Raw genomic sequence first — 13,020 nt, forward strand, 5'->3', positions numbered from 1 at the left:
TCCACTATGAACGAGATGAGATTGTCAAATGGAGATTTGAAACATGCATCTGTCATCAGTTTTTCATTTTTGCTATTGTTACATACCTAATTTTTAAAGAATATTAAAAATAATAAAAAAGAAGAAAAAAAGATAGATTTGATCTCATTTGAGGGAGATCCAACCTCCATAATCAAATTCTAGATGGTTAGTTTCCAAATCCAAATAGGACTTTCATAATATTTTTTTGACAAGTTTTCTGATACGAATCACCCATTACAACTTAATCTCTTCCGAAATAAGGTTAGTTCTCTATTCACGTACAAGGCACACATCTTCCACTTTTCCCATTTAAACTAAAACTACATCATTCAATAGGTACGTATCATTCCACCCATCTTGAAAAATGACCTTGTCCTCAATATCAAAATTCGAAGATATAAAATATTCAAATCTCTCATTAAGTAAAGCATGTTCTTCAAGTCCTTGTCATCTTCAAATCTTTACGTGAATTTGATGAATTTTTCGAATTGTAGAGGATCTTCCTCCTAATAATCGTTTCGAGGTGGTTTTTCTCCATCCTTTAACCTTCACATGATTCTCATCATACATTGAGCCCACAATCTTTAGTCCAAAAAGACTCTGATACCAATTATTAGGTGCCTAATTTTAAAAAAATATTAAAAATAAATAAATAAATAAAGAAAAAAAGATAGATTTGATCTGAGGGAGATTCGAGCTCCAAAATTAAATTCGAGATGATTAGCCTCCGAATCCAAATAGGACTTTTATAATATTTTCTTGACAAGGTTTTTAATATAAATCCATCCATTACAACTTAGGATTAGTTATCCATGCAGGTACAAGGTACGCATCTCCCATTTTTCCCATTTAAACTAAAGCACTAAGAAAGGATCCTGTGCTTCTCATCTATTTTAAATAAATTACATCATTCGATAGGTACGTATCAGTAATCAGCTACAAAAGGAAGCTCTTTCTCTCTCTCCTCTGCATAGCGAACATTCGGAGACTCGCCAAACAGTACTTCGGCTCTCAGATCTTTCTCTCAATTAACGATCTCACCTGGATCTCTACGTTTTTCGATTCTTGACCTAGAATTTCCTTGATAGCTTCATCGATCGGGTTCAGTTTTTTCAGATTCGGCAGCAAAAATGGTAGGGTTTATAAACTCTGATCCCATTTGAATGTTTCTACACATGAAGAATTATTAGATCTGATGAAGCTGTTTCGATTTGATAACAATAGTTAATTAGAAGCCTAATTACTTGAATTCTGCGCCATGTTTCTCGAAATTAAATAATTTCCAAGTTATTAATTTGAATTTTGGAGTTTTACTTGGTTAAGTTTGTGAATTTATCCGAGATCTGGTTTTGAGTGATGATTCATTAGTGTTGATCTGATTTCCTTTATTGTTTATGTGTTCTTCGCGATGGTTCAGCCTCTCAGACTCGAAATCAAGGTATTTTTCTTCAAATTTTCATGTTTTTTTTTTCCGATTAAATCGTTTGTTTTGTTTAAATTTTTATATTTGTAAGAATTCTGATTACAACGATCTCTGGATCAGAGAAAACTCGCTCAAAGATCTGAAAGAGTAAAATCTGTGGATCTACATCCGACAGAACCATGGTAATTGTAACCCTATGTGGTGAATTTTAGCGGATTAGCAGCGTTTCAGAAGAAATTGTGTATTTTTATGCAATTATTTGTTTTTCTGAAATCTTAATTATAATCTGCATTGAACATCTTGCTACAGGATCCTCGCGAGTCTTTATTCAGGAAGTGTCTGTATCTGGAACTACCAATCACAGGTAATGAACTATTGATTTTGGTGCCAGATCCTACTTTCCAACTGGAAAATGACATTTGATTTTTCGTGTTTGAATTATTTATATATTAATAATGAATCCATAATTGACAGATAACACTAAATGAGAATCATATTCTTAGTTGATTACCTTTTGTAAGTATGGGGTCTAGGAGAATATTCTTTGGGTACAGATTGGGTTGGCGCATGGCAAAATTTCAACATTCTTGTTGTCTTTGAAATACTTGACTTACTATCTATATGTCGGGGTTATGTCGATGTTACCCAAATGCTTTGAAACAGTTCTATGTCTATGTTGGGTACTCCAATTTTAAGTGTAAAATACTGAATCTGTGATGCGTTGGGGCTGTATATATACCTATTTAGGCAATAAAGCATCCAGTAGTTGTAGAAAACTATCAATCTGCTTGTGCAAGCACTGTTGTTAAACACAGCTGTTATAACTCATGCAAGTCAGCGTTGAAATGGCTTGGACCCATAACTCAGTTGGTATAGGTCATGAGTTCAAGTCCAACATACCCACTAAAAAAATGTAAAATCTTTGAAAAGAATTTTAAAATGAAATTACATGGAGTATGTAGATTGTCCTAGTTGTTTTGGGTTGCTCTGCTTTTTCTTTCTATGTATTCCTTTTGTTGATCTTCTTGACCACTATTAATTCAAGTGGCATTTATCTATAAAAAAAAAAAGATGGATATGCGTAAAAAGACTGAGGCCGCAGAAGCTTAAACAGTTTGAATGTTGTGAAAATTAGAAAGCGATAAAAAAAAGCTCTTATTCTTTTACTGATTCTTATGTTCACTTTGCACATGTTCTCTAGCAATCTCCATGTCCTCATGACAGTTCCTTCAACAACTAACTTTAGCAAATTCATAGGTTTAATGGTTCTTTATATTCGAAAAAGTAGGTTCAACCACCTGAATGATTTCTTCTGCATCATCATCTCATGAAATCCTTATCCCAAGAATTTGGGGTCGGCTAAACAAATCATATCCCTCCATTCCACTCTATCGAGAACAATGTCTTATGTTATTGCAAGTGTGTTCATATCTGTTTTCACCATTTCAATCCACTTTCTTTTGGGTCTTCATCTTGCCCTTCTAGAACCTTTAACTTGAATATTTTTTCTGACTGGGCTGTAATCGGTCTATGTTGAATATCCTCAAGCCATCTAAGTTAACTTTCTTGCAGTAAATCGCCTATTGGAGCTACTCCTGCAATTTCTTGAATGCTTTCGTTTCTAATCTATTGTTCCCTTGTTTTTCCACTCATCCATGTCAACATCCTCATCTTTGCTACTCTCAATTTATTAACACTACGGCACCACGCGACATACAGTTCCATAAAGCATAGCTGGTCTTCTACATGTCTCTTTTTTTTGTGTGTGGATATGTTCAATTATGAAAGTGAGGTTTTGATCCCATGTTTGTGGTATTACAACACACAGACATTACCAACTCTCTGAGGTGTTTCCTTCGTTCTTCTGAAATTCTTTTATCTGTTGGTGTATCAGAAAATCCATTATGTGTGGTTTCATTTGATTAGTCATAAAGTTATCATGCTATTCTCTTGCATCTGGTGTTCCCTTGTTGGTCATCTCGACCACTTGAATACAATTTGTATTTCCCTATAAAAAAATTCTATTGACGTTTTTGTTTCTTTTGAACACTTTACTTCATAATACATTTTCTGGACAGTGCTAATTAAACTTATTTGACATTACTCCAGACAATGGTGAAATCATTTGAGGTGACTGAGTTACCAGGTATGTTATACAGATTAATTTACATGTTCTCTATTCTTCTTTAGGTAGCTAGTATGTTTATTACTTACATCATGTATTATTTGCAGTCCGGTCAGCAAAATTTATTGCACGGAAACAATGGGTTGTTGCTGGAGCAGATGACATGTTTATCCGTGTGTACAATTATAATACGATGGATAAGGTCAAAGTGTTTGAGGCACACATGGACTACATCAGATGTGTGGCTGTCCATCCAACCCTTCCATATGTGTTGTCATCATCTGATGACATGTTAATAAAGCTCTGGGATTGGGAGAAAGGTTGGATGTGCACTCAGATTTTTGAGGGGCACTCACACTACGTTATGCAAGTGACATTCAATCCTAAAGACACCAACACTTTTGCAAGCGCCTCTCTTGATCGCACTATAAAGGTGTGGCTGGAAATGTTCGTTGTTAATTTTTTGTGGAGTACCTATCAAAAAATTATATTGTGGAGCTCTAGTTTTTTCTCTTAGGTATGAAACTATTTGTATGTGATTTTCTACTGATGATCTTGTAAATTCTTTTGACTCCAGATTTGGAATCTTGGCTCCCCTGACCCAAATTTTACATTGGATGCTCATTTGAAAGGAGTAAACTGTGTTGATTACTTCACTGGTGGCGACAGGCCATATCTAATCACTGGTTCTGATGATCACACTGCTAAGGTCCACCAATTGATTTTGCCTTCTTTATCAGTGTTTATTTTATTATATGTGAAGTATGATATGCTTGACACATTTCTGTTGATGAATTAATTTATGGAGGCAGGTGTGGGATTATCAAACCAAAAGTTGTATTCAGACGCTAGAAGGCCATACGCACAATGTTTCTGCTGTTTGTTTCCATCCTGAACTTCCCATAATAATTACAGGTTCTGAGGATGGGACTGTTCGGATATGGCATGCAACTACCTATAGGTAAGTTCTAGATGTTTTAATGATTTGTTTGATCAATACAGAAACTATTATGGTAACAAAATTACTCACTAGTTATTGTGACTGAGACTTCTGCACTATTTGATTTCTTATATCTTCCAAAAATTGCTTTTATGAGAACACAACACAGAAGAAAGATAATTGGTTGACACTTGTTTAGACGAAAGAAAAGAAAATGCTTATATGTCAGCAATAATTTCTGCATAATTCAGATTCCCTTTCTAATATGTATCTTTTTGTTATGTTGCAAGTTCTAACACTTAACTTTTTGATTAGCTACTTTTGACTTTTGTTTCTTCTTTTTTTCTTGGGCATCAATTGTGTTTAGGATGTATATTTTTTCCTCTTCTTTAGCTTATTCAGTTCTATCTTAAAAAATGACATGGCCCTAGCTTCATCCCTTTAGATTCATGCCTTGGGTTGGCTATAGGTCCAACCTCTTTTAAAACTTGTTGGGATTAACAGGTATCCTGAAAGCAAAAATGGGGAAATTTGTGGGGCGAAGGAAGTGCTCATGGAAACTACTTGTCAATTAAAAAAGGAAGAATTCATTTTAATTTTTTGATGAGGCTGCTTCCATCTTTTCATTTTTTTTCCATAAAATTGTTCTAATTTTCACATATCTGACCATTTACCAACCATAGGTAGCAAAACTAGTTGAGAATTTATTTGATGTGTAGCTTTTTGTTGGTCAGCTCGACCGACCTTTTGTTTCACTCTCTTTTTTCAATAAAGCTTATATTTATCATAAAAAAAAGAGTTGAGAGTAAGTCATTTTCAACAGGTTACACTATGTGCGTTTGGTTACATGAGCTCTATCTGACTTGTTGCCATTTCTGTATTTAATTTTCATAGTTTATCTATAATGTTGAATTGCATTTTCTATTTAACTACTAGTTGAACTTAAAAAATTGGCGGTATCCAGGTTCGACATTCTGAGTTTGTAATAGAGTGGAAAGGCTTTGATCTTTTGTCTTCTTGTTTTATTTATCGGGGTGGTCATCTCAACCAGTCCCTTTTTAATAAAAAATTTTGACTTATAAAAATAGAAGTATCCATGTCCATGTTTGACTTGATTTCTTGACCGTGCTTATTATTTACAGGCTGGAGAACACGTTGAATTATGGTCTTGAGCGAGTGTGGGCTGTTGGGTACATGAAAGGTTCACGCCGGTGAGTGTATTGATTATCTTTTCTATATATTTTCCTCATGGTTTTGTATTTTCAGGAGAGTGTTTGAATCTTGAAATTCCTGAACATGTTATGTGGCCCATAAGCATCAGTTCAGTATTCTTAGCATGCTGAATTTTGTTTATCTGCTTCATGTCTGCTACTTAACAATTCATGTTCTGTGTTTTGTTTTTGTTCTTGCTTTTCCATTTACCTATCAATAACAAAAGCCATTCAACTTGCTTGAAAGATGAGAGTAACAGGGGTAATTGAGTAATTTTGTCGCTGAAGTAGTCCTACACTTGAAAGTATACTTGAACACTTTCTTTTCTCCTTTTTTTTCCAGGGTTGTAATCGGATATGATGAAGGAACCATTATGATTAAGATTGGTCGAGAAGAACCAGTTGCTAGCATGGACAGCAGTGGGAAAATCATATGGGCTAAGCATAATGAAATCCAAACTGTGAACATCAAGAGTGTGGGAGCAGATTTTGAGGTTTGGCCACCCTACTTTTACTGCTTTTATCTTTGGTTACATGGCGTGGAACTTGATAGTTAAAGGTGTCTTTTGCTCAAGTTCACATCTAGAGGTTTGTCATTTTCTTTATGTCTCAGATTACAGATGGCGAAAGATTACCTTTGGCTGTGAAGGAGTTGGGAAGCTGTGATCTTTACCCTCAAGTATGTTGGTCTGTTGTCATATGAACATTTCTATGCAATAGTTTTATGCATCACTTTCCATTTCCTCTCCATTGCTCTTAACATGCGTGGCCTGCATTTAAGGAAGTTTGACTGACAATTTATCAAAGCACAGAGGATATTGGAGTCTCCCTGAGCAAATAATCTTTCAGCTATAGTGAAGTGCAAGTACATTTTTATGAACTTAAAGAAGTTAATAACAGCACACAGGAGGGTGTTGGAACCTCCCTTGAGAAAATAATCATTCTGAGGAAAATATCTGCTACCTTTAATGGTCTATAAATGTCCAATGTATCTGCAAGAACAAAGTGCTTATGATCGACTTGGTCAGCACTATGTCATTTGGTCTTTATATGCAATGAAAGTGTCAATGGTTGAAGCAACAATATATCTTTACCCAATGCTTGGTAACAAAGGCTAAAGCATGAACTCTCCCAAGTTTTTAAGAGGACAATCACTAAAAGCTCTTCTTGGAAAATTAAGAAATAATGTAGCCTCTAGGTCGATTATGTATTTTGTTTCTTGGTAATGTGACAGAATCTCTAAATGCTTGTTTTGTGTTTGGGCTTATGTTATTGATCTAAAAGCTAGGAAAGCATTTATTTATATTTCAGTAAACTAATGATTTGTTGATACTAAATTTGGATTGAATTTATTTATTTATTTTGGTTTCCAATTTATGTTTTCAGAGCTTAAAGCATAATCCCAATGGGAGGTTTGTTGTTGTTTGTGGGGATGGAGAGTACATTATATACACAGCTTTGGCGTGGAGAAATAGATCCTTTGGATCAGCATTGGAGTTCGTTTGGTCGTCAGATGGAGAGTATGCTCTCAGAGAAAGTACATCAAGGATTAAGATTTTCAGTAAAAATTTTCAGGTTTGTAGTTTATAAATTCTTATATAATAAAGAGATGTGCACAAGCAACATATTTATATATTCTTTTGTTGGAAAACAATTCATTTAGTATAGGACTTTTCGACATATTTTAACTTGATGAACAAGCTTGCTTGACATTTTTCCTCTATGAATTTCCTAAAAAGAAGTATGCATGTAGTTTAAATCCCTTCATCACAACAGCACAAATCCCTCCTTTGCTAGTTTTTCATGGCAGGCCAAACATATTCATTGTTCTTAACTTCTACAACTGAATGTTAAAAATACTTGTTCATAAATATCATCTTAAACTCATTTGACATAAATGTGAGTAGTACCAGAGTATTTGCATTTATTTTCCAACCTGCTTGATGGAACCTTAAACATCATGAAGGACAGTATCATTGTCTTGGTATATAATGGTGCTTCCTCGTCACTTCTATGTATGTCTTACATTTATTTGGATAATCATATGCCGAATACACATTATCATATCAATTTCTGTTTCTTTTTTCTGGAAAATTCCAGGCTTGTACATCTTTTTGACTTTGCTGTCAGGATTTTCTGTTAGAGCAATATAACTCATATTCTTTTGGGGGAGTTTGTTATAGAATTTAATGGATGTTTTTCTTCCAGGAAAAGAAAAGTATACGGCCAACATTTTCCGCTGAGCGTATTTTTGGGGGAAACTTACTGGCAATGTGTTCAAATGACTTCATTTGCTTTTATGATTGGGCTGAATGCAGGTTGATTCGCCGAATTGATGTTAATGTCAAGGTGAGAATGAATATGCCGAAGTAGCTTATTTGTTGCCATGTTACCAATTTTAGCTACAATGTGGTTGATATTTCAAAATTTTTTTTTTTTTGTTCTTTTGACCATTGCAGAATCTTTATTGGGCTGATAGTGGTGATCTAGTCGCAATTACTAGTGATACATCGTTCTACATCCTTAAATACAATGTAAGAATCCTCACCCTTGCTATGCTTTCTTTAATTCTTGGTATTGTTAGTAAACTTTAAGCAGCTTTGCATCTACACGATGTATATCACACTTGCAAGTTTGGGAGCATGGGGTACTTCGAAGTGGAAACTGAATTTGGTTTCATTGGCAGAGGGATGTCGTATCATCTCATTTAGATAGTGGCAACCCGGTAGATGAGCAGGGTGTTGAGGATGCTTTTGACCTTCTCCATGAAACAAATGAGCGGGTCAGAACTGGAATATGGGTTGGAGACTGTTTCATTTACAACAACTCCTCTTGGAGACTTAACTACTGTGTTGGTGGTGAGGTATATTAATGTTTAATCTTGGATTTGGAAAACTTTGTATCTTTATTTCCTTGCATGACATGCATCCATCTTGATACATGTTAAATGATCTCAGGTGACCACCATGTTTCACTTGGACCGGCCTATGTACTTACTGGGATACCTTGCCAATCAAAGTCGGGTGTATCTTATAGACAAAGAGTTCAAGTGAGTGGGCTTAATATCTGTTCTTCTGAGAAGTGGTGTGCTGATTGTTTAATTGTCATCAGTCATTATTGATCTTTCATGGTTCATGTTTCTTTCCCATTACAGTGTTATCGGGTACACCCTACTTCTCAGCTTGATTGAGTACAAAACTCTTGTAATGCGTGGAGACCTGGAGCGGGCAAGTGAAGTTTTGCCCTCAATTCCCAAGGAACATTATAATAGGTACATACCATACTTTTGAGAAAAAAATTGTTAAGAGGTACAAAACTTGTTTTAAATGTGACTTTAAAAAAAAAAGTAAAGAAAAAAGAAAAGTGACTATGGGTCCAAATAGGTTAAGCCTAAAGCCCAATCAAATCTCCATTAGTCACAACCCTCTCCATCATTCTTCTAAAAGTCAAAACAACTATGTAAAAAATAAAGAGAGATAGGATAGCGAATCCCCTTGTCTACAAGGCCTCTAGAGCTTCTGAAGAAGTCAGCCCGGTCCTCATTTACAAGAATAGAGAACGAGTGTGAGGTCACACATTTCATAATCCAATTGATCTACTTCTACAAAAAACTCATACAACCCATCATGTATTTTAGAAACTCCCAATTTATGTGATCATATGCTCTCCAATTCATTTACTATTGCAATTCTTGTTGTTTAGAGTCTGGAAATTTGATTTGCATCATATGATGTTTCTTTTGTGTAATGTTTTCAATGAACTTGAGGGTTCTTTGAAGACTTTTTATCTAGGTGGGGAGTCGATTGTAAGGGAAGAGAGAATTTTTCTGTTTTCCTTTTATTTCACTCATTCTCTCTGTATTAGGCAGGTCTACTTGACCTACCTTTCTTCTTTGTTTTCTAATTGAACTTTTATACCCATCAAGAGAAAAAAAAAATAGAGCATAGAATGTCTACTTCCTGACTGTTTTCTGTTTATGTTTGAATCTATTGGATAAGGAAAGGCATAAACACTATATTAATAATACCAGAAATGTATAAACGATTTGTAAATATTGTTATACCGACAAGTCTATCCATCCCATAGGTGATAGATTTACATATTTTCAAGTATTTTAGTTCTTGTCAAATATACAATACATAAAGAATATGGTTTAGATAAGCTGGTATACATAAAAGTTATATAAAGTATAAACATCTGAAAAGTAAATGTGCATAGTGTGTTGGCATGTGCCTGACATATGGGTACAACATCGATTCCAACATGGCAAATTCTTAGAAAATGGAGTGCCTTTGACTCTTAACATACATTATCCAGAGTTCATGTGATGATTAGCTATTGTGAGTCATAATCTTTTCTTTTTAAGGAATAGGAGCCATACATATTCTGAACACCTATCTTATGATTATGCACTTTAATCTTGTCAATAAAAAACAATCATGTACTTTAGTGGTACTTTTTGTCATCAAATGTCTCACTCTATGAGCTGTAAATATTTTCCTTATCTGGCTACCTTATATTTTTGTTTCTCTTACCCTAAATTTAAGATTTTCATTTTTTATTTACTGCTAGTTACTTTGTTCTGAACTTAAAAAATATGCAGTGTGGCTCGTTTCTTGGAATCTCGAGGCATGCTGGAGAATGCACTGGAAGTAGCTACGGATTCTAACTATAGATTTGATCTAGCTATACAGCTTGGCAGACTAGAGGCTGCAAAGGTAAGATTCTGTTGATCTCATGCGGACGAGGAAATCTGAGCAGTCATTAGATTGCTAAACTGTATCATTGCTTGAGCACTGGACCTTTTGTTCCTTCTTGGAATGGCCTCTCTTTTAATCACATGGCCACCTCCCCCTTTTTTGTAGCATCGTGTGTTTCCTATTTAAAAATGGAGCTTCTTTCTTTACAGGAAATTGCCACAGAAGTGCAGAGTGAATCCAAATGGAAACAGTTGGGAGAATTAGCCATGTCCACGGGAAAGGTATCTTGGTTGCCACAAATAGATTCTTAGTAACTCTTTAGATGATGCATGTGTGCTCAGAAAACCCACTCACAATAATTTAGTGCAGAGAAATAAGATAAATAATTTAAGGGAATATGTACTGCGTCCATCCTGAAACAAACAAAATAAATTGGCTGTGAAATGGGGTCTATTGAGACAACCCAGTTGGATAAAATAAGATTTTTGTTTAAATGGATGGATGGGAATGAGTGACAAATACTTTGATGGGTATTCTTTTTCCTAGATGAGATGCAGCTGTGGCTTGATATTTTTTCAGTTTAATTTCCCTCTTACGGGCTTACAGATCTTGAATCTCAGCCTGCATCACATGTTTTCTCTTAATTATATTATCCACATTCACAAAGGTGAAATGTTCTAAGCATGTTTTGCATTAAAGACTTCCTTTCTGGATGCAGTTAGAAATGGCTGAAGAATGTTTACGGCATGCAATGGACTTGAGCGGTTTGTTGCTTTTATACTCAGCCCTTGGAGATGCAGAAGGAATAACGCAACTTGCATCTCTTGCTAAAGAACAAGGAAAGAACAATGTTGCATTCCTTTGTCTATTCATGCTAGGTAAATTGGAAGACTGTCTGCAGCTTTTGGTGGAGAGGTAATCTCATCATCTATGTTTTTTACCCTAAACATGAAAGAACTAATTTTTGTTATCAGTTTGTTCACATTTTTATCTATAATTTACTGGAAATCAATTATGCAGCAACCGGATACCTGAGGCTGCTTTGATGGCACGGTCCTATCTTCCTAGCAAAGTTTCAGAGATTGTAGCATTATGGAGAAATGACCTCAATAAGGTGAGCTACTTTGTTCTCATTTTCTTCCCCTTCAATATCAAACTTGGGCTGGTAGAATCAAACCAGAGCCTAGTGGAATCCCACTCTTCTCACTGTCATAAAATATTTCAATTTCTACTTTTTCACGACTTCCCCACTCCCAACATAGTGCCACTTCGTTGTATTTTTGATGACTTAAGGACCAGATACAGATAAAACATAAAGATGGATTCTTGATGTTGTGTGACTTTAGTTTCTCCTAAACAATTAGATTTTTAATTTTTTTTCTTAAGTATGTTATTTAATTATAATATCTATCAAAAAAAAAAAAAAAATCTAATTAGTATAAAAAGTAGAAAGTTACATATTTATATCCATCTTGACTTGGTATGGTCATTTGGTTTTGTACTCAGGTTAACCAGAAAGCTGCAGAATCTTTGGCCGATCCTGAGGAGTACCCAAATTTGTTCGAGGACTGGCAGGTCGCTCTTGCCGTTGAATCTAAAATTGCAGAGACAAGGTATCTCTTACGTGGTTTTCATCTTCCTGTAATTTGCTCTTATCTGTTCTCTTTTTGTTAGTTTTTTTTTCTTTTTTGTTTATTTAAATTTATCAGTGCTTTAATCATGTCAGCACACCTTAGCAGATGCAATAGATATTTCTCTAGGATGTAAGTCTTGCATATTGAAATTATATCATTTTACCTTAGAGAATAAAAATTGACCGACCAATTCATGCAAAATCAGCAGGAACTCCATACAAAAATTCAGGTTGGTACTTAAAGAGAGGAGGCCTTATCCAACGATGACTTGTCTGTGGACTTGTTCAATGATCTGAGTGATGGGCACTGAGCTCTTATTTATCTAAGCCATTAGCTTTAGATAATGTGGAATTTAGTCCACTTAATACATACTTAAGGACTGGTTACTTGCAATTTGGATACCATTTATTTAGCTTCCTGAAATAGCATCTCACATAAGAGACACATATATCTGACTCAAACCATCTAGGTTTTTTAGTGACTCACTAGCATTGTAAATAATAAGAAATGTTATCCATGGTCTGAAAATAAATGATTTAGAGACAATACCTTTATTAGTGAAACTTGCCTGATGGAAATAAATGCTCTAAGTGATGCAACGATTAACTTTAAGCGTGTGTAGGCTGAAAATGCTTGTAGCATTTATTCTTTGAACAGAAAAAAAGAAAGAGAGGAAGTAAAGAAGAGGAAGAAATAGGAAATAATTTCTTTTCTAATCTTTGGTGATCATAAACTAGGCACCACAAACTGTAATGTCAGCAATTAATAGTCAATAATACATACAACATTTCGATACACTTTTCTAATCTTGCTTCTGAAGACACTAGATATGATTTTCTGTTCATAGGAATTCATCCCTGGGAACCACAAACCCTATTGATTCCCTGAACAATTTTTCTGGCTGATCTTGGTTGTCAAAATGTCTGGAATTTTCTGGATTTCTGAATACGACTCTTCGGATATATG

The 13,020-nt window shown here is 34.9% G+C and overlaps 1 protein-coding gene across 1 annotated transcript; it reads left to right on the top strand.

The window, feature by feature from the left end:
- The first annotated feature begins 962 nt into the window (after window positions 1–962).
- On the top strand, window positions 963–12,722 carry LOC147384236 (coatomer subunit beta'-1). The gene is made up of 22 exons (XM_086424743.1): window positions 963–1,154; window positions 1,439–1,459; window positions 1,565–1,626; window positions 1,754–1,808; window positions 3,554–3,590; window positions 3,677–4,002; window positions 4,147–4,278; window positions 4,382–4,530; window positions 5,652–5,720; window positions 6,064–6,214; window positions 6,334–6,399; window positions 7,107–7,295; window positions 7,929–8,069; window positions 8,180–8,254; window positions 8,407–8,583; window positions 8,678–8,769; window positions 8,875–8,991; window positions 10,324–10,438; window positions 10,630–10,701; window positions 11,139–11,335; window positions 11,441–11,534; window positions 11,927–12,722. Exons 1-22 carry the CDS (start codon window positions 1,152–1,154, stop codon window positions 12,092–12,094), a joined length of 2,508 nt encoding a protein of 835 aa, XP_086280869.1. The 5' UTR covers window positions 963–1,151; the 3' UTR covers window positions 12,095–12,722.
- The last annotated feature ends 298 nt before the right edge of the window (window positions 12,723–13,020 follow it).

This window comes from Akebia trifoliata, chromosome 15 (assembly GCF_017979445.1).
Source record: "Akebia trifoliata isolate Shusen 1 chromosome 15, ASM1797944v1, whole genome shotgun sequence".
Taxonomy (NCBI): domain Eukaryota; kingdom Viridiplantae; phylum Streptophyta; class Magnoliopsida; order Ranunculales; family Lardizabalaceae; genus Akebia; species Akebia trifoliata.